At 35.3% G+C, this 24,122-nt stretch overlaps 9 protein-coding genes across 9 annotated transcripts; 6 read left to right on the top strand and 3 right to left on the bottom strand.

Moving 5' to 3' along the window:
* Window positions 1-1,939: 1,939 nt before the first annotated feature.
* EIN_250310 (hypothetical protein) lies at window positions 1,940-3,166 on the top strand (the record flags this gene model as incomplete). Its single annotated transcript, XM_004261660.1, has 1 exon — window positions 1,940-3,166. One exon carries the CDS (start codon window positions 1,940-1,942, stop codon window positions 3,164-3,166), a length of 1,227 nt encoding a protein of 408 aa, XP_004261708.1.
* Window positions 3,167-3,743: 577 nt separating this feature from the next.
* Window positions 3,744-5,033, top strand: EIN_250320 (hypothetical protein; the record flags this gene model as incomplete). Its single annotated transcript, XM_004261661.1, has 1 exon — window positions 3,744-5,033. The coding sequence occupies one exon, from the start codon at window positions 3,744-3,746 to the stop codon at window positions 5,031-5,033; it is 1,290 nt and encodes a 429-aa protein (XP_004261709.1).
* Window positions 5,034-5,245: 212 nt separating this feature from the next.
* EIN_250330 (hypothetical protein) lies at window positions 5,246-8,323 on the top strand (the record flags this gene model as incomplete). The annotated part of the gene is made up of 1 exon (XM_004261662.1): window positions 5,246-8,323. The coding sequence occupies one exon, from the start codon at window positions 5,246-5,248 to the stop codon at window positions 8,321-8,323; it is 3,078 nt and encodes a 1,025-aa protein (XP_004261710.1).
* Window positions 8,324-9,582: 1,259 nt separating this feature from the next.
* EIN_250340 (phosphoglycerate mutase, putative) lies at window positions 9,583-10,941 on the top strand (the record flags this gene model as incomplete). The annotated part of the gene is made up of 1 exon (XM_004261663.1): window positions 9,583-10,941. The coding sequence occupies one exon, from the start codon at window positions 9,583-9,585 to the stop codon at window positions 10,939-10,941; it is 1,359 nt and encodes a 452-aa protein (XP_004261711.1).
* A 214-nt stretch (window positions 10,942-11,155) lies between these two features.
* EIN_250350 (rap GTPase-activating protein, putative) lies at window positions 11,156-12,842 on the bottom strand (the record flags this gene model as incomplete). Its single annotated transcript, XM_004261664.1, has 2 exons — window positions 11,156-11,424; window positions 11,588-12,842. The coding sequence occupies 2 exons, from the start codon at window positions 12,840-12,842 to the stop codon at window positions 11,156-11,158; spliced, it is 1,524 nt and encodes a 507-aa protein (XP_004261712.1).
* Window positions 12,843-13,359: 517 nt separating this feature from the next.
* EIN_250360 (hypothetical protein) lies at window positions 13,360-14,552 on the top strand (the record flags this gene model as incomplete). The annotated part of the gene is made up of 3 exons (XM_004261665.1): window positions 13,360-13,443; window positions 13,487-13,612; window positions 13,695-14,552. 3 exons carry the CDS (start codon window positions 13,360-13,362, stop codon window positions 14,550-14,552), a joined length of 1,068 nt encoding a protein of 355 aa, XP_004261713.1.
* Window positions 14,553-14,895: 343 nt separating this feature from the next.
* EIN_250370 (hypothetical protein) lies at window positions 14,896-15,897 on the bottom strand (the record flags this gene model as incomplete). Its single annotated transcript, XM_004261666.1, has 1 exon — window positions 14,896-15,897. One exon carries the CDS (start codon window positions 15,895-15,897, stop codon window positions 14,896-14,898), a length of 1,002 nt encoding a protein of 333 aa, XP_004261714.1.
* A 2,634-nt stretch (window positions 15,898-18,531) lies between these two features.
* On the bottom strand, window positions 18,532-19,271 carry EIN_250380 (hypothetical protein; the record flags this gene model as incomplete). Its single annotated transcript, XM_004261667.1, has 2 exons — window positions 18,532-19,095; window positions 19,179-19,271. The coding sequence occupies 2 exons, from the start codon at window positions 19,269-19,271 to the stop codon at window positions 18,532-18,534; spliced, it is 657 nt and encodes a 218-aa protein (XP_004261715.1).
* Window positions 19,272-19,434: 163 nt separating this feature from the next.
* Window positions 19,435-24,120, top strand: EIN_250390 (hypothetical protein; the record flags this gene model as incomplete). Its single annotated transcript, XM_004261668.1, has 2 exons — window positions 19,435-19,610; window positions 19,693-24,120. Coding segments are annotated over 2 exons (4,604 nt in total), but the record flags the coding sequence as incomplete, so codon positions are not given.
* Window positions 24,121-24,122: the final 2 nt, after the last annotated feature.

Genomic DNA, 24,122 nt, shown 5'->3' on the forward strand with positions numbered 1-24,122 from the left:
CCTTTTATTCAAAAAAATTTATTTTAAAAAAATAATAATTATTCTTCATAAAGCTTTATTATATAATATATATGATATACAAACATTTATATTATTATTATAAATATATTATAATATATTTATAAATTATAAATATCATATATTTATATGATATAATAATATTAAATTTAGTTAAAAAATAGTAATTATATATTGGTTTTATTTTTTTATTGTAAAACTATTATTTATTATAAATGAACAATTAAAATATATACTGTATTAAACATTTTATCTGTATATTAATTAGTCCGAAAAATGAGATTCGTTATCATTTTGAAATAACAATAATTTTAGTATAAAAACTAAAAATAACCTCATATAATTATAGTGTTCTAATTACTATTCAACATTAAGTTTTTTATCATATAAACTTGTCGATAGAAACAATTGTAATATGGTTTTACAAAACTAGACATAGTAACATTTTCATTTGGTTTATAGAATGAATAAAATAGTACAATTTTGGTGTTTTTTTGCATTTTTAAATCAAAAATGAATTCTAAAAAAAATTTGATGACTTCTTTTGATTCTTTGACACGAGTTGTGAGGAAAAAAGAGAGAATGTTAAATGATGAACAAGATGAGAACCAAAAATTGTTCAGTTTTTGTTTTCACATAAGAGGTCATATTCAAACCACCATATTTTCTTAGAAATAAAAGGAGGAACTTATTCAAAGCAATCAAATGGGTCTATCTGGTCTATCACTAATTATTATTGCATTGTTTATACCACCTTTGGCCGTCTTATTGAAAAAAGGGTGCGGGTGTGACTTTTGTATCAATCTTATACTCACTCTTATATTATACTTACCGGGTCTCATTCACGCAATCATTGTCATCACATGATTTTAATACTTATTATGTGTTCATTTTTTTATTTCGTATTGAATGACAATTAAATTATATAGTATTATTAATTATATTATAATTGATAATATACAATTTAACTTTTTTTTAATTTAAAGAAAAAGAATTTTTCAAAATATTTTTTATAAATATGTTGAATAATTATTTCCCACCCTGTTTACCAAAATAAAATATTTGCTGCGAGTGTTTTTTGAAGGAAGTCTACTTTTCAGCCACTGTTTGTGCGTCCCCATGTCACCCACTTTCCTTGTCCGTACTGTGTGGACGCGGATGTGGTTCCCCCCGCTTGCGGGGGGGTTCAGGGGAATCCACGTCCCCCCGCAAACAGGCTGTTGAGTGCGGCCTTCAGAGCCTTCTTTTCAATGCTCCGTCTCACTTGGTTTACACTAACTCGAGGTTTTTTTTCGGCATTTCTTGATTTCGGTAACCAGACCAAATATCATCCAAAACTCCCATTTACTATAATTATAATTAAAATATTATTAAAAATAGTAAATAAATTCTATATTTAGACCGGTTGAATAATATAATTATTATAATTATTATACTTTCCTAAAATAATAATTTGGAAAGTATTGAAATTATAATAGTAAATTATATCATTTATATTACTAAATTGTTTTTTTTTTCTCTAGTAAATCTGTAATATTTTTTTTAATATTTATAGTTATAAATAATTAATCAACCCAATAATTATATTATCATTAATATTAATATTATTAATTTATAAAAATATATTCCAATTTTAGTTTAAAAAATTACAAATTTGAATTATCAAACAATTCCAAAATGTAACAAGAACTATTTTGCTATACTAAATAAATAACTAATTATTTTCTTATGTACTTCTCCTTTTTTTCAAGAGGAAAAGGAGACAATATCAAAATCAATTTATGACTTCTTTCCTTACAAAGCTATAAAATATAACATTAAAACTATATTAAAATTATACTTAGCCTGAAAAATTGAAAAAGACTTTTGAAAGTTATAAGCAAAATGATTTGTATAAAAGCCATCAGAATAATTCAAATCTATGGACTACAAAATAATCGAGCAATATGGTGTGTTAGTGTTTATTATCACCGCTGCTTATATATTAAAAATTATATATTTCCGCGGCGTTGTACGTGAGAATTGCAATTTAATCATGAAAGTGTTATTTAACTTGACATTTCCGTGTGTTATTTTCAAAGCACTTGCAAACACGCATACACTAACTCTTGAGTCCTTAGCAATGTTTGTCTCAGGATTTATTTTCCAAATATCCAGCGGCGTTATATCATTCATTCTCTTCAAGTTTGTCCTCAAAAGTGAAGTTTTATGGCAAGTTCAATTTGGGGGGTGTATTGGTCTTAACATCGGGTTGTTTCTTTTCCCAGTTATCGAAACTCTAGACCCACAAAATGGTATATCTCTGGCTATTCTATTCAATATGAGTAATGATGTAGCCTGTTACTTTGTACTTCGACCACTTTTTGCTCTTATCGAAGGCACCAAAGAATTGGACCCTTCAGAAAAAGACGATTTAGAAATCGAATTACACGAGAATGTGATGAAGGATATCTCTACCATGGACAGTACCCCTCCAATCTATACTAAAGGAGCTATCCCAGTCGAAATAAGTCCACACCCGGAGAAAGTCCATTCACCAGCCGCACGCACAGACTCAACAAGAACTTCCGTGGAGCTCTCAAGAACTTCGCTTGACTTGACAAGCACCACTTTTAAGGTTAGATATGGCGATAAAGATATTCAAGGAGATATACAACCCAACTTTAATTATAAAGAACTACTCTTTACTATATTGAAAGCTATAGTGACTTGTGTGCCACTGTATGCTATGCCTGCTGGATACGCTGTGGGTCTTACAAACACACCACTTCCACATTTTGTTACTAAACTGATTTCGATAATAGCAGGAGGGAATACTTTACTCTCATTTGTTGTACTTGGACTGTTCTTTGAATGGAAAAACAAAACAAGAGTCGTTTTCATCGCACTTAGAGCCGTTATTCTTCGTGTTATTATTGGTGCTACAGTGGGGCTAGCACTCTTCTACTCACTAGCCGGCACTATTACAACAATCACTCGTTCGATTATTTTATTGTGTTGCCTTTGTCCCGCACCACTGCTTAACATTATATATAGTGTGGAGTATAAAGCCGCACGACTTGATGTGTCGGCGGCTATCGTCTCGTTCTCCGTCGTCTCGGGATTTATATCAACACTCCTCTTTATAATATTTGTTGTGCCTAATTGATTTATTTCTGTTTTAGCTGTTTAACATCGTGAAGTTATATCATTTATAACTCACATAAGTAACTTGAAAGTCTTCTACTTCTTGTTCTCAATTCGAGACTGCTTTATATATTTTATAACTATTCTTTTTTAATTGTTTTACTATAATTTGACTTATTATTTATGTATTATAGTAATTATTAATTTATTACTGTTGTTTATTGAATAAATGGTATATTAAAAATATACTATATATTATTTTTAATAATACTACTTTTATTATTTCTATATTTTTTACATAATGTCAGTTTTCGTTGATAAATATTGATATTCTTTTCGATATGTACAATATTGTAGTTATAGTATAATATATAGATTGTTTATAGTAACTTACTGATTTTACAAACTGATCGAATAAAATAGAAAGCAACAACTATAACGGACATTTCTTACCAAACTCCAATAAATTATTCCCGATTAATTGCTCACAAATAACGGCAACACAAATCAAAAGAGGAACACCAAACAATTCTTTTGTGCTTCTTCAAGCCTTCGAGTTGTATTTGGAGGTGATAATGTGCTAAAACTGATAAATTTGTATGGCGGTGAATCTGAAGGAGTATCTTCCTTATATCAAATCGTTCTTTGTTGGGTGCTGTTTCTTTTTACTATTAGTTGGGTATCAGACCACGCAAAATTTCCAGTCTGGAGTGAACAAGACAGATGGGTATATATCGATAGCACTTGTCTATGGGTGTTATGGGATATCGCAGTTTTTCACTCCGTTTTTGGTCCACATATTATCTCCGAAGTTCTCGTTGTACTTTGCTGGTGTTTGTTATGTGTTTTATATAGCGACTAATGTCCACCTTCTTCGACCACTTTACTTTATTGCGTCCGCTCTTTGTGGCTTTGGAGCGTCTTTAATATGGTCTGCATCTGCTGTGTTGTTATCTGGATATGAACAAGGATGTAAACATCCGTCATACATCTACACGTTCTTCTTTGTTCCCGTCTACTTTAACTTCTTTGGTAATGTCATCCCCCTTTTTGTGAATCCATCGGAGCCCGCACTCTTATTCTTAGTGTTAACTGCTATATCAGCAATTGCTGTGGTACTCATGTTATTCACTTTTGACTCACCACCAACACCAGTTGGAAGTTTAAAGGAACTGTTATTCTCCACGATCAAGAATTTCATTAATTGGAGACTTATATTGTTGTTCCCACTTGCTCTTGTTTTTGGATTTTCGAGGTCGTATTACTACGCAACCATGCCAGTGATGGCACCAATAGAAATGACTCCATACATCTTCATATCGTTTGGAGCTATGATGACCATTTCAACATTCATTTGGGGCTTTTTGAATAGCAAATTGACAGAACAATGGACACTTCTTATCGCGATGACAGCGGAGGCGATTGTAGTGATACTGGGTATCGTCGCTAATGAAGTATACTTAAAAGGGGCAACAGAAGCTCCATCGGATGAGGTTGGGTTGAACATCATGATTTGTGTCGTCGGGATGTTTGGTGGGATAGCGGACTCTGGTATGGAGACCATCACTACGGCACTAATCAATAAGATATGGCCAAAGCAAGTCGCGCCGTTGTGTGCGTGGAGAGTGGTATACTTAGGTTTTATGTGTGCTGATTTGTTATACTCTCCATACATTAGTTTCAGAGCTATTTTGATAGTTTTAGGTGTCATTGTCTTCTTTGGACTGATTTGTAACATCACCATTGCTTTGTTCTACAAAAAAATATATAAACCCATCGAAGAACAAAATCATAAGGAGGTGAGTAATAAGGAAAGTCTTCTCAGCGCTAAACAAGACGAAAAAGTGAAGGACTCAACACAAGTAAATACAACCCAAGACGAAATATAAGACGTCTCTCGTTTAATTAATTTCATTATAACTTTAATTAATGTTACTAATCTATTTTAATATAGTATATAATATAGTATATTATAATATACAATAATAATAGTATAGAATAGTATATGATTACCATATTTATAGTTAAAAAAAGTCAAGATCTCAAATAGAAAGAAAAACACGTGGTGAGTTATTTTGTGAGAACTAAGAAATCCATTGAAATGTCGAAGACTGCATTTATCGAGAAAAGAGGAACATTGTGCTGGTCACCAACACGAAACCTTCTTGCTGTAGGAACAACAGCTGATACAATTGATGAGGATTTTGACTCGAGTTCTTACATTGAAATCTATGAAGTCACTTCAGAGGCGAAGTTAGTCAAGAAGCTGTCATCCCAAAACCGATTCTATAAGCTCACATGGGGGAACTACCCTGGATATACTCAAGGTATTATCGCAGTCTCGAATGATGAGTCATGTATAGTCTTGTACGATGTCAGTAAGTTTGAAATCATCAAAGAAGATGGTGATATTAATGAAGCCAAGATCACGGAAATGACTACTAAAGAAATCATATATGACATTGAGTTCCACCCGGACGGAACTCAACTTGTGGCTGGTGGTGCATGCGGAGAGTTCATTATTTACAATATCTCCGACTTGACGAATGTCACTGCATTCCAACCGGAACAGAAGAGTCAGGCGGATATTAAAACTGTCAATTGGAATGTTAAAGTCCCCCATATCATTGCTTTAACACTGTCCTCGGGGTCTATTGTTATCTTCGATTGTAAGAAGAAGAAGAACATCATGACATTCAACGACAAGACTCACGCCAATTGGAAGGGAGCAAGATGGGTCCCTACAGAGAAAACTACACTCATCACTATTTCGGACTCAGAAGAGAAACCAGTCCAACTCTGGGACGTCAGAAACACTATGGCACCTGTTAGAATCTTCGAAGGTCATCATGCGCCAGTTTGGTCGATATCATGGAGCAAAACAGACCCGAGCATCTTCGCAACAGCGGGACAGGACAAAACAGCGATTTGGAATTATGAGACCGGAAAGATTCTTTGTGAGTTTCCATCACAAGAAAATGTCTGGGACACATGTGTCGAATGGAGTGCACAGGAGGGAAGGATGTGCACGACTGGACTGAACGGATTAATCAATTTCTATACGATTAGTGATTATGGAGATGGAAGACAGCCGAAGTGGATGAATCGTTCATGCGGCTGTGCTTTTGGCTTTGGCGGGAAATTTGTTTCTTACAACGAGAATGAAATTTTGATGAAGAAAATTGTTGGGAAGGTTGATGTGAAGACGATGAACAAAGAAGAAGTGGAGGAGTACTGTGTCAAGAAGATAGAAGAGACGACTGGCGAAGAGAAAGAGACATGGTCGTTGGTCAGTGGTATTGTATGCAAGGACCAAGAAGCTGTTGTCAAGATGTGTGGTGTTAATAAAGAAACGATTGACTTAGGCTTTGAAAAGAAAACTGGGAAGATCGAACCACAAAAAGTCGAAGAAATGAAAGAGAAACAAGTGATAAAAGAAGAGAAGGTCAAACAAGCTGAAGAGGAAGAAGACCCATTTGAGAACATTGGGGAAGAAGAAGAGAACTTAAAAGAAGTTGAAAAGGAGAAGATCGAAGCCCCCCAAGACGAGAAGGAAGAAGTCAAAGAAGATGAAGAAAAAGAGTATGTTGAAAGTGAGGAAGATGGCCTTATTAAGTCGCTTGTAGTGTGCAATGAGATTGAGAAAGCTGTTGAGCTTTGTTTGAAAATTGGAAGATATGCAGATGCACTTGTTATGACGGAAGGCAATGCAGAGTTACACAAAAAGGTTGTTGCTGAATTCAAAGAAAAGTGCTGGAAGAACAATAAAGCGATGGTGATGGTCGAATCTGTCATTGAGAAGAAACTGGAAGAAATTGTCGAAAATGTTGAATTGAAGAATTGGAAATTAGTGGTGTACGCTATTGAGAAACATGCAAATGTGAATGTCAGACCTGTTTTGTTGGTAGCTCTTGGTGATAAATTGTTGGCAAGTAACAAACACGCTGCTTTATTGTGTTACATTGCTTCTGGTAACGTACCAAAGATCATGGATATGTGGGTAGACTCTAACAAAGGTATTGAAGAGATAGTTGTTAAGACTGAAATCATCAGAACTATGTGCGGACAAATCAAATTGTCTGAGGAAATTACAAATAAGTTGGTTGGCCACTCAACTCAACTTGCTGCTATGGGCGAATTGACTGCTGCAAAGAAGTTGATTGAATGCCTTGGAACTCAACAAAACAACAAAACACTTGAATTGGTCGACAGGATTTACTACGCACAAGGAGCACAAGGAACACAACCACAATGCCCATATAAAAAGACTCTTGTTGGAAACGTCACTACACAACAACCACCAGTGCAACAACCCGTCCAAAGACAACAATTCTCACAACCATTAATGCCTGCTATTCCTCAACCAACATTACCAATGTCTAATATGAACACATCAAACTATCAACCACAAATTACCCAACAACCAATGTTACCAACTGTACCACAACCAACTTTACCCGCTATGCCAACTATCCCATCTATCCCTCAACCAACTCTCCCTCAAATGCCACAAATGAATCAACCAGTAATGCCGAATATACAACAACCTGCACTCCCACAAATACTTCAACCTACTTTACCAACTATGCCGACAATACCACAGAACAATAATATGCCAGCTATCCCTCAACCAATGAAACCTATCATCCCTACACAACAAAACATTCCTCAACCAGTCTTACCAACATTACCAGTTATGCCTCAACAACAAGTCGCTCCACAAATCCCGCAACCAGTGCTACCACAAATGCCAGTAGCTGCTCCGGAGACTAAACCAGTGATGCCAACTATGCCAACGCTCCCTAGTTTCTCTCCTGCTACAACAAATGTTGCGGCAGCTTCAGACGCTGTTGACGAGGCTGTGTGCAAAGAGTTAAAGAATGTGTTTGGCGAAGTGATGAGCACTATTGAGACCAAATCGAAGGGTACACAATACGAGAGAGTCACCACTGTTGCGTTAAAGAGAGGCGCTGCGTTTGAAAACAGCATTAACAAAGTGCCAGCTGATATTGCCAATCATCTCATCGAATTGTTCAGAGATTTGTTGGCAGGAAAGTATCCAGAAGTGGACGCCGCATTCAAGAAGTTGCTCGTGAATAAGAGAATCAACCAATTCATCCCAAGCTCAAGCGTGGTGTCTGTTAAGTACATTATTGATGCCGCTAAACAGCTTAAGTAAACCATTTTGGTTCTTATTTAATGGTTTTAATATTATTGATGTAAATATAGTTATTATAATAAATTTATAGTTTTAATATTTTCTTTATTTGGTTTATTATTAATACTTTTATTTAATAAATATTTGGTTTGATAATATAATTATTTATAAATAGTTTAATAATAAAAGAATAGTATTATCATTATTGTGTTAAAATATTAGTCATCTAACTATTAATAACAATTAAATGCTGTTAGGTCCCAAAAATGAATAAAATATTAGATTTTGTTAGGATTGATAAAATATCTTATGAATTTAATAATAATAATTGAATGATCCTAATTTAACAATAATAACATTTTTGTGAATGACTTTTTTAATTTTTTCTTTTTCAAGTTGAAACAACACATATATTAATTCTAAAATTTCGGGATATTATGCTAATTTAAATATAATAAATTTGTCTTTTTCGTATGTCTTTTTAATAAGTTCAACTTTTGTTCATTTTTCAGTTGATATCCCGACATGTTAGGAAATTCTGGACTAAATAATCAAAAAATAGACGCATTTCAATAATAAAATTCTTCTTTGATTCCTTCTATACTTCAACTAATACAACCCAAAAAAAGTGTGTGGTTTGTAATTTGTGCTTTTTTTTTACCATTATTGTTTACAAACCATATTTTTATTAAATAAAAGTAAATATGACTAGTTAACTTTAAAAAACGAAACACAATCACCAGTTATATTCTGACATACAATGAAAAAAAAAACCATGAGTGTTATTAGTTAGTAAAAGTGTTTAATTAATAATAAAAAATATTAAATTAATAGTATATATATCAAAGAAATTCAAGTTATGGGAAGTAAAAAATACAAAAACGAAAAAATGACTGTTAAAAAAAGGCCTTTTGTTTTTCAGTTTTCAGTTTCTTTTTTTTTGAAGAAAAACGCCAAAACGATTAACGAAAAAAACCGCACGAAGAGCGGAAAACCCTTTCCCGAAAAAAAAAGTTTGTACATACAAACAAACATTATGGATGAGCATAGGATTGCCTAAGATTTGAACAAAAGAAAAATACATTAAAAGACGAGGGAATTCGGTAATGAATTGCTTCAGAGCAAAACGAAAAAGCTCGAAAACCAAGAAAAAGAATTTTTATCTTCCTGAATTAGTGTCTTTCGAAGATAAAAGAATTTTAAAAAATTTGGAAGATGACAACACAATTTTTGAACTCAGTTGGACTGTATAAAATGAAACTTTTATTCTTTCTCCTTCAATGTCAGACATTAGTGTGATCCAACCAATTAAACCAATGACTTCCTCAGAGTCTCTAGAAGACGATGCACGCGTCAAGTCTGCTTCCAAGAGTGAAGATGTCTCCAAGAAGGTATCTGATAAAAAGAAACAAGTCAAACAAGACAAGGAACAGATCTTCTTAGATAAGATTGGGAAGACTGAATTCGCTTCTTTTGTCTTAGACGCTGAAGACTCTTCCGCAACTGTATATTCGAACCCTAAAGTCATTCCAATTAATATTGGACAACCTATTGATGAAAATGAGTCTTTGCCACATGGATTCTCTATTCAAGGTGGTGAGAAGAATAAAGCGACATGGGGAGAAGCTACTCAAGCTATTAAAGATGCAATAAAAGATGAGGTGGAGTCTTTCCATAGATATGAAGTCCTTCCGTACTTCATTAAAAGACTTAATGAGCTTCTTGTCGTTGCTAAAAAGACGCCAAAAGTGTGTTTGAAGAAAACAACACTCAGACTTGTCTTCGACGCGGTCGACAACGCGCCGCAAAAACCGACCATTCGCCTCTCCAATTTCGACAATTGTGAATTGGACGATACCTTCGACGTCGACCACTTCTTCTGTTTTGGCATAACTTCACTCGTTAAGCTGTTACAAGAATTGCACGACTCATTCACATCACAGGACACTGTGTTTTTGTGCAGACATGGATTCAGAATCGACTACAATGACCTCACTTGGGTCCCTAAAGCCAAATTCCCCCATGACCCACCTTTGTCCCCAGAAGGTTTACAACAAGGAAAAGACCTTGCAAAGAGATTGAAATATGAAAAGATCGATCTGATCGTTTCTTCGCCATTTTATAGAGCAACGCAGACCGCCAAATGCATAGCTGAGGAATTAGGAATTCACTATGTCGTTGAACCGGCGTTTGGAGAGTTCTTGTCAATTAACAACAGAAAGGCTCTCCCGGTGTTAGACCCGACTCCCATGCAAGACGAGAAACTTGACAAGAACTTTGTGCCCCTTGGCGGTAAATTAGACTTAGAGACTTGGGAAACAATGGAACTCAGAGTGAAAAATTGTTTGAATGCCATCATGAAGAAATATCATCGTGTAGCTATTATATCACATCGATCAACACTTCAGGCTATTCTTTCTGTTGTCGTGGGAAAGAAGTTCAAATACCCACTTGACTTCGGATCAGTGACTTCTTTGACACGTTCAAAGGAGGATCAAGAGAAGTTCGAGATCGCAAGACTTAACATGTTCTCACACCTCAGCGTCTTCATCGAAAACCCATATTACAATCCAAACTACGCAGCAAAGAACTACACAGACATGGTGGTGACTGCTACGGGTGATGTTCACGATTCATAATTTAACTTCTTGTTTTTTTATATATTATTTATTATACTGTATAATAATCTATTGCGTTAATTAAATTAACCATAATGCTTAGTAGTGAATGGTAAATACTAGAAACTCGTTTAATTGTAATATAAAATTTCACCATAGATAAGGAAGTAAATCTTCATATGGTTATATTATAGTATGTATTGATTCAAATATGGTAAAAAACACTAAAAACAAGTTACTTGCAGAATGTTTTACCAATGCTGTCGATTTGGTCCTTTAGAGCTTTTCGCGCGTTTAATCTATAAGTTCCCGTCAGCATAGCAGACCTCTCCGCGTTAATCATTTTTCGTAAAATGAAGTCTTTAAGATTCTTGTCGTGTTTATACAACCCGTTTTTGTTCAAGTAAGGAGGGAATGTACCTATCTCTGCATTAGAAGCTATTCCAACCGTATACATATCATTATCTGCCTTCATGTTATGTGGAGACACAACAACAAACACGCCTACAAGTAAATACTATTTTGATACTATAATTATATCATAGAAGCATTAACCAATTGATAATTCTATTTTATTGGTATAATATTCTATAATAATAATTTATTCTCCAATTAATTATTATTAATATATAATATATAATATACTAAAAATAGGAAGAGAACAAACTGCTCATATGTGATGTAATGATCTGCGGATCAAACATGTCTTTTGGCGCATTTCTCTCTTTGAAGACCAACACCACAATATCATTTCCAACGTGTCTCTTCTTCTCTAGACCTTGTTCATCTCCCTTTAAAGTAGGTAATAACGGCGCAACATGGAACATGATGTCATAAGTGTTAGTGTGTGACGTATAACTGTATTTCCCAGTAGATCCAGTTTTGACGTCGAGTCCTCCACGGTATCCCGAGTACTTTGAAAGCTCGATTTTGGCTCCAATTAAGTTCAAAAAATTCCAGAAAGCAGGGGAGCAGTCACTCTCTGTGTTACTAAAGATCTGATCTTCAGTGGTTTGTCCTGGCTTCACGTATATCACTCCAAATTTGTAGTGTGAGACTGTTGCCATTTCCTCCATCTCACAGAGTTTGTCATCAATGCCACTGTCATTTGCAATGCACGTCACAGACTTTGGATCCGAGAAAAATCTCGCGTAGTTCTGTGGTTTCTCGGACTCATCCTTCCCTATCAAACACCTTACAACACCCTTTGGCCCTCTGTAGATACATCGAGAGACTTCATTAAATTTCTCGATTGAGACTAAGACGTGTTCTTCTTTAGACAAGTAATGGTGGACTTTGAGGTTTTTATAGAAGAACTGTTTATAAAAAGGGAAGTCGGACTCGACGTCGACTATAATAGTACTTTCAAAGTTACTTTTTCTTTTAATAGAAGCGGAGTTTGACTCCAAATTATAGCCACTTTTCTGGACGGAGAGAGGAATCAGTTGAGACTCTTGCGTTTCACAGAACTCATCGGTCTCTAGAACTAAAGAACTCCAGCAATCGATCTTCACCGTGATTCTATAGATCGCATTGCCACACATTTCAAACATATCTTCTTTCTGTTGAATAGTCGACTTATTCAAAGTTTTGTATTTGGTCAAAGAAGGACAGGGAAAGACTAAAGGAGAAGGTGTTGCAAACTTCGAGATGCATGACTTAAACAAGTTGAGCATGTCTAAATTCTCTTTTTCTTCTATTGCTTTTTGATCGGTATTTTTGGACTTGACTACTAACTTCGGTGGAGGAGGTTGTGTGCTTGGAGCCTCTGTCGATATTGATGCGTGACGCTTTTTCCCTTTCTTCTCGTCTTTTTTGGTTACTAGCTCTTGGTAATCACTGGAGCGCCGACTGTCCCCGCCAAATACACGAAAGCCCTTACTAAAAAGAATTTTCTTCTTTCCACCTTCGTCGCTCGACATAGTACTCTGCTTTTTTCAATTTCAATTCGGTTTCAAATAACAGTGGTAGAATTTGTTCCAATGTGCTATTCTTTACTGGTATATTACTATAAATTTTACCATATGTTTGTTTTAAAATACACCGTTTCAATTTCCAGAAGATAATGGTAATAAGTTTTGATAAGTAAATATGCGAGTTGAATTGAAAAGGAAACTTATTAAAATGCCATTGTTCTTTTTTTAGTACAGTAAGTAGAGTTTAATTAAACAATTTAATTCATTAAATAATTCGAAAAACCCCGAAATTTAACAGTTTAAAACTATATTATTGTTTGTATTATGTTACGACAACATTACTCTAATTTTCGGGCTTCAATTATAATTTCAATTCATTTGTTATAAACTATAAATATATTATATAGAACCATTTTTGTTTATCAATAAAAGTATAGTTAATAATAGTATTATAAAACTATAAATAAATCAATAAGTATATAACTATCACATCTCAATTTTTAAGCAAAGAAAACAGACATTAATGAAAGAAAGGTGTGTTGAGGTACAGAGATTATATCCGGAGCGATCCGAACAAATTTTAGCCATTTCCAATTCCATCCGATACGTTTGTTTCTCTGTATTCAATACAATAGTTTATTTATTAATAGGGACGATATGAGACTGTGGTTGTTGAGAGGCAAATAGAGGATGATGCTCTTATTATATTATCTGCGTGTTTTAAAGATCTTTATCCATACCTTCTTGTTCAAAAAATGGAGAGTCTTTTTGCAGTCGTTTGTTTAGTACAAACAATAAATAATATATTATATATAATATATTAAATATTCTATTATAGTGGTGTTTACTAACTCAAAGGGACAAAATGCATTTGACAAAGTGATAGAAACACGAGAACATTTTATGAATAAACATAACGAGCGGCCCTCTCATTTTATTCTTGTTGTCAACGATATTGAAGACCCCACAAACACTCTTTACCTTCAACGTATTCTTGAATTACAAGACGAATACAAAATGGTGTACTCAGACTCTTTCGACCTGTTTCTAACAACATATTCGTCAATACCAACACTCTCTATACCATCTAGAGAGTCGATCAAATTCCCATATCTCTCATACACCGCTTTAGAAACAATCATTTCTTCAATTACACACAACTCACCAAATGTTGCTCAGTATACACAAGAATTTATATCTCTTGCAAAAGATCTGCATAACAACTACGCGACTCGGACAACTATTCAAACAGATATATTTAGTCTATTTAATACTCTCAACTCATCCAATGATACACAAGAAGTCACTCAATTGATTATCCAAAAGATGCGAAATGACTTCATGCGACCCATTTTGTGTGGTAAAAACGTCTTAGTGGAAACCACCGACATCGCGAACGACACTTCATATTATCTCAACTATTTGCTTTACTCCGCATTCTTGATATCACTTGGAAACGATGGGAAACGCACTGCAAAGCCTCTTAAGATTTCGACAGTGTATATGGAATTTGCCAAACAGTGTCCAAACCCCCTCTCGTTTTGTTCCTTTGTCTTTGTCTTTCGAACAGCACTTGATAAAAACTATTTTATACCAGCTAACTACAAAGAGACTTTTTTGTGCAACTCTTATAAAATTAACATCTCAAGACAACGCTTCGACCAAATCGCAGAGAACCTCTTTGGAAACAGAAATGGTGAGTCTGATGCTTTATAATTATAGTAAATTTATTATAACTATTAATTATTAACAGGCACTTAAATAAGCCTTATGGTAAAGCTTGCTTTCAATGTTTATTTTTAGTAAATAAACTAAATAATTATTTTTATTTATTTTATAAAGTAAAATATATTACTTTTTATTTAATTGTTTTTTATTTATAATTATAATTAAATTAATTATATTTTTTAAAAATCCCATAAGGCAAGCTTTTACCATAAGGCTAACTTTAGAAGACTGTACGACTATTTAATACAATACAAAGTAATGCACCTTCACGATTGAAAACAAACGATATTTGGAATTCGTTTAACAAAAAAAATTGAATGAATAAACAACACTACTTGGGGGTTTCAGTCCTTTTGTAAAAGAGAAGATAGGCGCTCGAATTCATCACATTTGCATTTTCAATTTTGTCGACAGACCCGTCGTTAAAGGCAAACCACTCGCCATTGATGACACAATTTGCAGTGTAATGCCCCGAGTTTATTTTACCGTAATGAATGATTTGGCTGTACAACTCATACTTCACTCCACTGACGACAAGGTCGCGAAGGGGGTAGAACACTCGCGTTGTATCCTTTTCACTTCCCTTTTCCGTTTGTTTGAATCGTAATAACTGAAACACAAGAATTGGAGGTGTTGCGACGAATGTTCGATACGGGGTTTGCAGTTTGAAACAGACTGAACAGACATGCGACGACTGCATGAACGATTCCAGGCAGTCGTACAATGTGATGTATGGCATTTTGCAGTTGTTAGTGGAAAACATGATTTGGATTGGCAGTTGGATGATGGTGAATGGTTCCGAGAAGTCGTTGGACGCTTTGCAGAAGGAACACTCGAGATGGGTGTGGATCATTCCTCCCATAATTTGAGTGATAATCGACCGATTCTTCAACGAATAATCCACAAAGCTTTGGACATAGTCTGCGGATATAACGGAAGGCGGTGGTACCGAGTATGTCTGATTCCTTAAATCAGAGTCGACCTTCGTTATCAAGAGCATTAGAAACTCCGCAGCGTCTTTCTGTTCGCCGTTACAAAACGATTTGTTGTACGCTCTAAACGTGATCAAAAACTCTTTTGGTGATATCGTCGATTGCGCGCTGTATATTTGCTGGATGACTTGTATCATCGATTCGGCTACAGACTCCGTATAGTGTCGCTGTTGATCGCCTTTAATGTAATAAGGCAATTTGTATTGGAGTGCAAATTCCGTGAGGTACTCCGTGTGTGAAAGACACTGGAGAACACTATTTAAGTAGCACGTGTTCCCCAAATTCATGAGTCCTGTTGCTCCCTCTGGCAATTTGGGAAACAGCCATGAGAGAAACGTCATATAAATTCAAAGTTTTGTTTGCATCATTCAGAGACTTTCACTAAAATCAATGACAAAAACATTTTGCTGTAAATCATTTCAATTTGTCAACATTTTTGTTATATATAACATTTATTTGGAAATTGTTATATATAACATTTTTAATGCATAAAACAGAATTGTCTTAAAAGGTTATATATAACATTATACTTGATTTTTGAAAATGATATATATAACATTTTGATAGTTGGTGACAAATTGTTATTTAAGGTGCTGTTTTGGAAGGGAAAAAGTAGGACAAAAGGTAAGAAATCGGGACAATGGGCTGTTTTGTTTTTCTTAATATAGAATATTAATAACTTAATTAAATAGATATTAGACCATTTTTAAAGTAATGATTGAAAATCTGATACAAAAAATTGAAATAACAACAAGCCAATATAAATAGGAAAGAGTTTCCCAAAAAAGAAGGGAAGTTGGGTTAGGAAAATGGAAAAAAATCACCGGGCTTTTTAGCTAAATTCGGGCAAGACGAAGGCTCTGTGATTATTTGTGCAAAACGGAAAAAACAAAGAGGACGTGGCATAACTCAAGAGTTTTTTGGTATATAAAGCGACTGAGAAATGTAAATGCAATTATGGAGACCGAAACCACACAAAAGACACAACGGCTCTATTTAGTTGAAAATGAAGAACAGTATGCGTTCTGGATTAATCAATTTGCAACTTACTTGACTCGGTCGAAACAAAACATCAACGATAATTATGTTGCAAAACGTCGAGAGAAATGCTTCAATCGTCTTATTAAGGAACTTCGGCTGAACTACAAAAACGAAGACTCGTGCTGTGTAGTAAAGAACGAAGGGAGGTTTTACTGTCCTTTTGATGTTGTTTCTTGTAAGTAATATTTCATAATTCATTGTTATATATCACTTAACTTCTTTGTAGTCTTTTTTGTCCTAATTATTAATTATAAGAGTTGGTTAGTATTTTAATAATTATATGAGTAAATGGAGGAGTAAAACAACTTATTTGGTGGTTTGGATTTATTACAAGAAAAAGCATTTCGTTCTTCTATTGACATCAAAAGTTGTTCCTTTTCTTCTTGATAAAATTCTTCGAATTGTTTTTATGGGTTTTGTAAACTAATAAATTACTATAATTGTATTAATAGATATAGGTCGGTTTTATTTAAAACGAAAAAACAGTTTGTTGACCCGAATTGTAGAGGGAATTGTAATTGAAAAGAACAGTGTTAGTATAACGATTAGTCTTTCTTTTTTACCGTTTATTATTATTTAGCAGTTAATTAAACTTATTTATTAATGACGTGTAAACAAATAATAAAAACTCAAGTTGTTTTTTTCTACGAATTTTCTGTTTGAAAAAAAAATCAAAAGTTTTTTATTGTGTTGTTTTTACTAAAATGAAATAATATTAATACTATAATATATAATAAAAATTTCGGTTATCTCCGAAAGGTTATGATTTTGATTTTTTATAATATTTTTTTTTAAATTTGTAAAAAATTGAGTAATTTTTTTTTCAAGCGAGTGTAAAATGCCATTGATTTATTTAGTCATTTTTAAATTATATTTATATTATTTAAATAAAAAAATATTATTATAATTATTATTTTTTTTGATAAGAAAACCTTATTATAGCTTTTTTAGAAATAATTTTCAATAATTATAAATTGTTGACAAGTTTTTTATTTCTAAAACGGTTTTTTTGATTTTTATTTAAGAAAAAAATAGGTTGTTATAGTACATAATATTGGACAATTATTAATTTTAAACAACATTTAAAATATTATTATTAATAAATTAAAAAAAAACTTGAATTATAATTATAGTGTAACTAAAATAATACTAATGTTATATTTTTTTTATGATACATGATTTATAAATTAATTATTATACTATTATTAAAATTTATTATTATTGTCATTTAATAAAAGTAACTATAATTTATTATGTTTTATTAATGATAACAAACTATATTTATATAATATAATATTTATGAGTATAACTATAAAGTATGACAAACAGATGCCGAATTGATTTTGATTTAATTTTTTGAAATAAAAACAAAACTGAGAACTTGAATTATTGATGGAATCTGAGTTGGAACGGCTTGAGAAACAATTAAAAGAACTTGAAGAAGAGAAAAAACATTTAATTCAAGAGAAAAAGGAGATTGAGCAAACCCAATCGAAAGAAAATTTAATAAAAATGGTGGAAGAGGAAAACAAAAAAATTGAAAAAGACAGCGCTGACGCCATTCAAAAATTGCTTGCAAAAGAGATTGAATATGATGAATTCGAAAAGTCCTACCTTGAGCTCAGAAACAAGCTTCACTACAACGAACTTATAATTACTCACTGATTTAACAGTTCTTTTGTCAATCACGAAAGTATTGACAAAATTGTTTTTCACATTTATCACTATTTTTTATTTTTTTTAAACATAAGCTTGTTTTTTGCATTTTTAATTCAAAAATGCACAACTTTATTAACTTTGTTTTTAAACAAAATATTTATTCGACAATTTTAAAAAAGAAAAGATTATTTTTTGATTTGGAGTGGAGGAATGAAATAATTTTTAAGGCAATAATAAATGAGAAATTGTAAAGGGTAGAAGACAAGAAATTGGACTCATATCTTTGTCGCTGTCGTCTGAAGGATGTTCTGAAGATATGAGTAACACTCATCCAAAAAATCTCTGAAAAACTCAGCGACAACCAACATCGGAACGACGTCGTCGAATTCCGGGTTGAGAAGCTCGAACTGTCCCGAGTCTTCCGCGACTTTTTGAAACCACCGAATGAATACTTCAAAACTCACTCCGCTATAGTCTTCAACACGGAGCACTTGGTATATTTCTTGAATTGCTGATGATGTGAAAAACATATCCTTTGAAGATTCAAGAATCTTTATTCCACAACTCTCTTTGAAAAGTTTAAGCATCCACTCAGCGACGCTGGACTGCCCTTGGCCGTCTTTTAAATCCTTCCAAAACTGCGTCGATGCGTAAGCTTGGAATTTCCTGAGATAGTCCTGCTCGTTCTTTGTCTTGAACTGGACAAAGAGACCTGCAAATTCGATCAAATCGTCACGGAGGAAATACCCGTTTTTCCGTTTGTCGAGGAAATAAAGAGAAGCGATGTGGTTGAACTCGAAGTTGTAGTCCCGTCTCACAAACCGTTGGTAATTCAAAAGCTTTAAGTTCAGTATATGGGAATTTCACCAAGACGTTACAAAAGCGAAATAAAACTCACGCACACGTAGAATACAACACAAACGTTTTTCAAGACGAGTTTGTCCTTTTTCGGGTCGAGTCTGTTGATCTTGAAGATGTTGTCGATTGCCTCTGTCCTTGTTTGTACCGCACCCATTTCTTTGGTTTTTTGTTTCGAGTTATTTTCTCGTGCAAAAAAGAAAGAAATAAAAAAATTCACAAACCACCAAAAATAGCCTCAAACACCTTTTTTCGAAAATACTTTTTCATTTTTTCAAAAAAGAAAAAGAAAAACAAGAAAAGTAGTTTACTAAGGAGAAATGACATCACCTCGGTTAAGTTTGCGCCGTAGCCTTGTCTCTCCATCATCAACATACTATGAGGTCCCACTTACCGTCTTTTCGAGCGACCCAACCGAAATTACCGAGACATTCAAAACGATGCCCCCAGCCACTGTCTTGGTATGGCTTCTCACTCCTTCCAGTGAAACAACAAAGTTTATTCTTTTCATATAGAATTTGTATAATAAAAGATCACTTGAAATCAATTTCATTCAAACTGAAGAACTGACGTTGAAGGGGAATCACAATTTCTATTAAATACAACACACTCATTACACATCACACGATTTACAAAGAAAATGTTACTGCCGCCCTCATCAAAAAGAGAATTCCCGAGAAAAAGAACACCTCCGAAATTGTTGTATCAGTCAAAACAAAAGGCGTGACGTCCAACGCAATTCGTTCTGCAATAACACTTTTCCAATTGTACCAACAGGTTGTCCAGTTTCTCATGAAAACGATATTCTTCTCGGACATCCCACCTATTAATAAAACTCCCGCTATATACCCCGAACCAACATCGCCCAGAATCATATTTCAAAACATCCCAGGGATTAAGAGGATCGATTTGGACGAAGAAAACAATTGCTTGATATTTCTGAACGAGAAGCTGAAGGTTGTCGACAAATGCGAGACAACCGACAACGCCGTGAAAACTATTAAAAAGTTTATTTCACAGATTGAGCGCATCCCACAGACTCCAAAGACGATTACAACAACAATTTCCACATTGCAGAGGGAGAAAGTTGATTTGAAGAGCTTTGCGGGGATGTTGCCGGAACTTTTGAAAAGTACGTGCGATGGTGGGGATAGAGATACAATTAATGGGATCATCAGTGTCATCTCAAAAGTCTTGAATGAGAATGTTGGAGAGGAAAAGGTAGTCATCCGAGTGTTGTTTGATCATATACGAGTCCACCCGGTGTGTTGTGGGATCTATAAAATCTGTGGGCCACTGATCGACATGTTTCCAAATGTCTTCCACCCCCTTTTTCAGACTGAAAAGCTTGGCGGATTGTTAGCGACGAAACTTGGGCGAATCCATCAGAATGTATTTGGCGAGTATGTCTTTCAGGAGAAGCCATTTGCGCAGTTAAAGGTCGTGTTAGTTGTGGACGAGGACTCGAAGTTCAATTTGGAAGAGTACGACAAAAGCACACCGACGAAGCAGAGTAAACGACGGTCGATATTCTTTGGAACAAATACGTTTCCGGAGCCTGACACGTTTGTAAGAAGACAAAGCAGAGTGTTCCAGAGAGCTATTACACCCCGGCCGACGCAACGAGAAATACCAAAGTCGCCCCAACAAGAGGAAGTTTCGTCGAGGAATGAAATGAAGTTGGAAGCGAAACGGTTAGCGCAGAGTGTGTTTATAGAGAGTCTTCCTTATATTCTCAAAGTCGACAGGACAAGTGTGAAAATCAAGCCTGACCCTGTTGTCGTGGAAGAAGTTGAAGGAGATATTCAGTATAAAGATGGGTTTGCGGATGTCAAGGAAGTGATGAAATTTGTGAAGGAGAATATTGTAGCGGAACCGCCCAATATTGAGTTGATGAAGCAAATTTGTCAATTGTTGTTGTCGAGTGCGTCGATGGAGTATAACGACATGTTTCTGAATATCATGTACTCGCTTGAGAATTACTTCAAGCATTGTTTTATATCGAATCAAGATAATTTAATGGTGGCCGTACTTGTGAAGTGGGAACTTATTGTGGAGGAATCGCTGACTTTTAACATCGACTTTTATCGGAAACTCTTGAAGATCTTGCGCGTCTACATGAAAATAGCGAAATATCAGTCGTATGGACTTGGACTATCGGAGAAGTTCTTGTTACCGATATCGTCAGCATTGCAACGCCCGTCGACGGAATGTTATTTGGACATGCAATATGATTTGTTGATTGAGCTGAGCAATACATTTGGCTTGTTTATTGATAAACACTTGACGGAAACCCATGCAGTCCACGCGATTCAATTGATGTATTCTCCGGGAGAAATTGGGAAGTTGGCGCTGAATTGTATTCGCCGGTATTTGATCGACTGGGATAAGGAAATTGCGAATTACCAAGAGAACGTCAATCGCATTTTGGGCAAAAAGAAAGATCTTTCGATCGTCTACTTTCTTGTGTTGGTGAGACTGTTGCAAACGTTTGATCAGAAGAATTTGCCGAATAACACGAATTACACGGCAGTACAAAATGTTATAGAGAGTCTTGTGTTGCCCCCGAATGGACTGTTGTTCAGATTTTTGCAAGACGAGACGGGGATATTTGGAGTGGAGGCGAAGGTCACAGCGCTGTCGTTTTTCACGCACTTTTTTGCGGTCAATGCGCCGATCATTCGAAGGAAAACGGTGATCAATGAATACACCCGTTTTGCATATAAATTGTTCATTAAAATCTATTACAAGAACGTGTGGACACAAGACGACATTCGCGTGTTAATAGGAGCGTTAATGATGTTGAATGGACTTGCGTCTCATAAGACGGATTACAGTCGAAGAGCGTTTTACAGACTTGGTCTCTTCTCGTTGTTACTCCATGAAGTGATGTTAGAGTTCAACATGTCATGGAACAACAATGGGAAAGAGGAGGATGAAATCTTTGACTCGTTCAAGGAGAAAATTGAGAAACCCAAAATTGAAACGAAGAGAGAGCCGCGAACTGTTGGAGGGAAACGGATTGTGAAAGCGAATATACCACGTCTGTGTGTCACCGGCAGTCCGAACAAAATCTTGTCACCCCGAAGACAATTTACAGAAGAGAAAAAGAAGGAAGAGAATGGGATGTGCTCGCCGGGGATTACACAGATATCTCCACGGATCTTACTTGAAACGAAAGGAAAGGGAACTGTTGCTGGAGGACACAAACAATCGAAATCGACGGCACCGGGAGAGAAGGCGGAGGAGAAATCATATGACATGGATAACTTGGTTACCCCTCCTATAATTTTGAAAGAGTCTAAAACGCCGAAAAGACTGTCATTTTCTAAAACTAATGTTCCATGCAATTCACCAGATAACTCCGGGTCGAGCAAATCAAGTCTGAGAACATCACTGGAAGTTGGAGCGGAGATTGGGATTGAAAAGGACGACGCGAGCTCGACAACACCGAAAACGCCTGAGCAATCGCCAGCACCTTCTGTGACATCGGAGAAGTCGAACGAGATGAACGACTTAAGGAGTTCCTGTATGTTTGGGAAGGAAGATATGAAAGCGAGTGAAAAGAAGGGAAGTGAAACTGTGAGTTCTAAAGAAGATAAAGTTATAAAAGTGGGGAAAGAGATGTTGGGAGATAAAATTGGTAGTGAAAGTGATAAAATACAAGAAACGGAGAAGGGGAAAGGGAAAGAGAGTGAAGAGAATAAGGAAAAGGCTCCCGTGAATGAAGGGTCGAAAGCGAAAGAACCCGTCTTTGTCAAACCCATAGTGAAGAAAAGACGACCACCCCCTTTAAAAATGGTTCCCATTTCTAATATGACCATCGGACAACAAAAGGCAGACTCCATCTCAGAATCGACATCACCCGACCCGACTAACACGAATCCAGCAAAACAAAGTGGTCCATTGACGCAAGTTGAAAAGAAGTTTAAACAGACGGGGAAGCTCCATTTGATTTTGGATAAAATGATGTTGGAAGGAGGAAAGAAAGAACAAAAAGTTGATGAGAATTCACTGGAGAGCATGAGAAAGGTGAGACGAATATATATGAACGAGGAGGTCCACAAACAGATTGTACTGTTGCTTTTGAATTTGATAGTCATGGAAAACGGAGTGTTGGACCCGATGTATACCGATCAGTTCCCAGACTTGAAAGGGATGAAAAACTGCTTGTTCATATTGACGTGTCACTTGGACCACCCCCTTAATGCACACATTGCAAAGGAACTTTTTTGTCAAGTCCAACAGAACGATGGTATTCGAGAACTTCTACGCCTTCTGTCGAGACAATTTTTTGATGAGACGAAGTACTCAGTTATTAAAGTTATTGGGGAGGGGGCGTATGGTGTGTGTTCTGAAGCGTTAGTCAAGTATGGGAGTGAAGTTACACTGAACCACGTGGTTATCAAACAAATCAAAGTGTCGGAGTCTCCGAAAGCAAGAAGTGTGTTGCACGATATCTTTAATGAAATTTTGATACTGGAGAGGTATTGCCGAGATCAACGTGTTTCGCATATGTTTGAATATGGATATTCTGATGGGTATTATAACATCGTTCTGTATCAATACTTGTCGTCTTTGGGATCGTGGAGGAGAAATTTGCCGCCATCGAATTCGAACGTGAGGATACACTTATTACTGAACATTTACAAAGAGGTTCTAAGAGTGTGCCAAGTACTGAACCAACGAATTATCCACTACGACATCAAGTGCGAGAACTTCTTGATTGAGCCACTTCCTGGTGTATCTCTGGACGCTGTAACGAACCCGCAAACAGAAATTCCGCCATTCAGATTGTGCCTTGCGGACTTTGGGGAGGCCTGTGTGTACAGAAACGATAAGGAAGCGAACGCGACAAGACATCGAGGAACCGAGTCGATTAAACCACCTGAAATGCTAAAGATGGACTTGCAATCGGAGATCCCAGTGAATGCGTCGTGTGATATTTGGGCGCTTGGGTGCTTGTTTTATGAGTTGTTTACGAGCAAGATGTTATTCTGGATTGCGG

Source organism: Entamoeba invadens (genome assembly GCF_000330505.1).
Source record: "Entamoeba invadens IP1 unplaced genomic scaffold scaff_1105074726103, whole genome shotgun sequence".
NCBI lineage: Eukaryota > Evosea > Mastigamoebida > Endamoebidae > Entamoeba > Entamoeba invadens.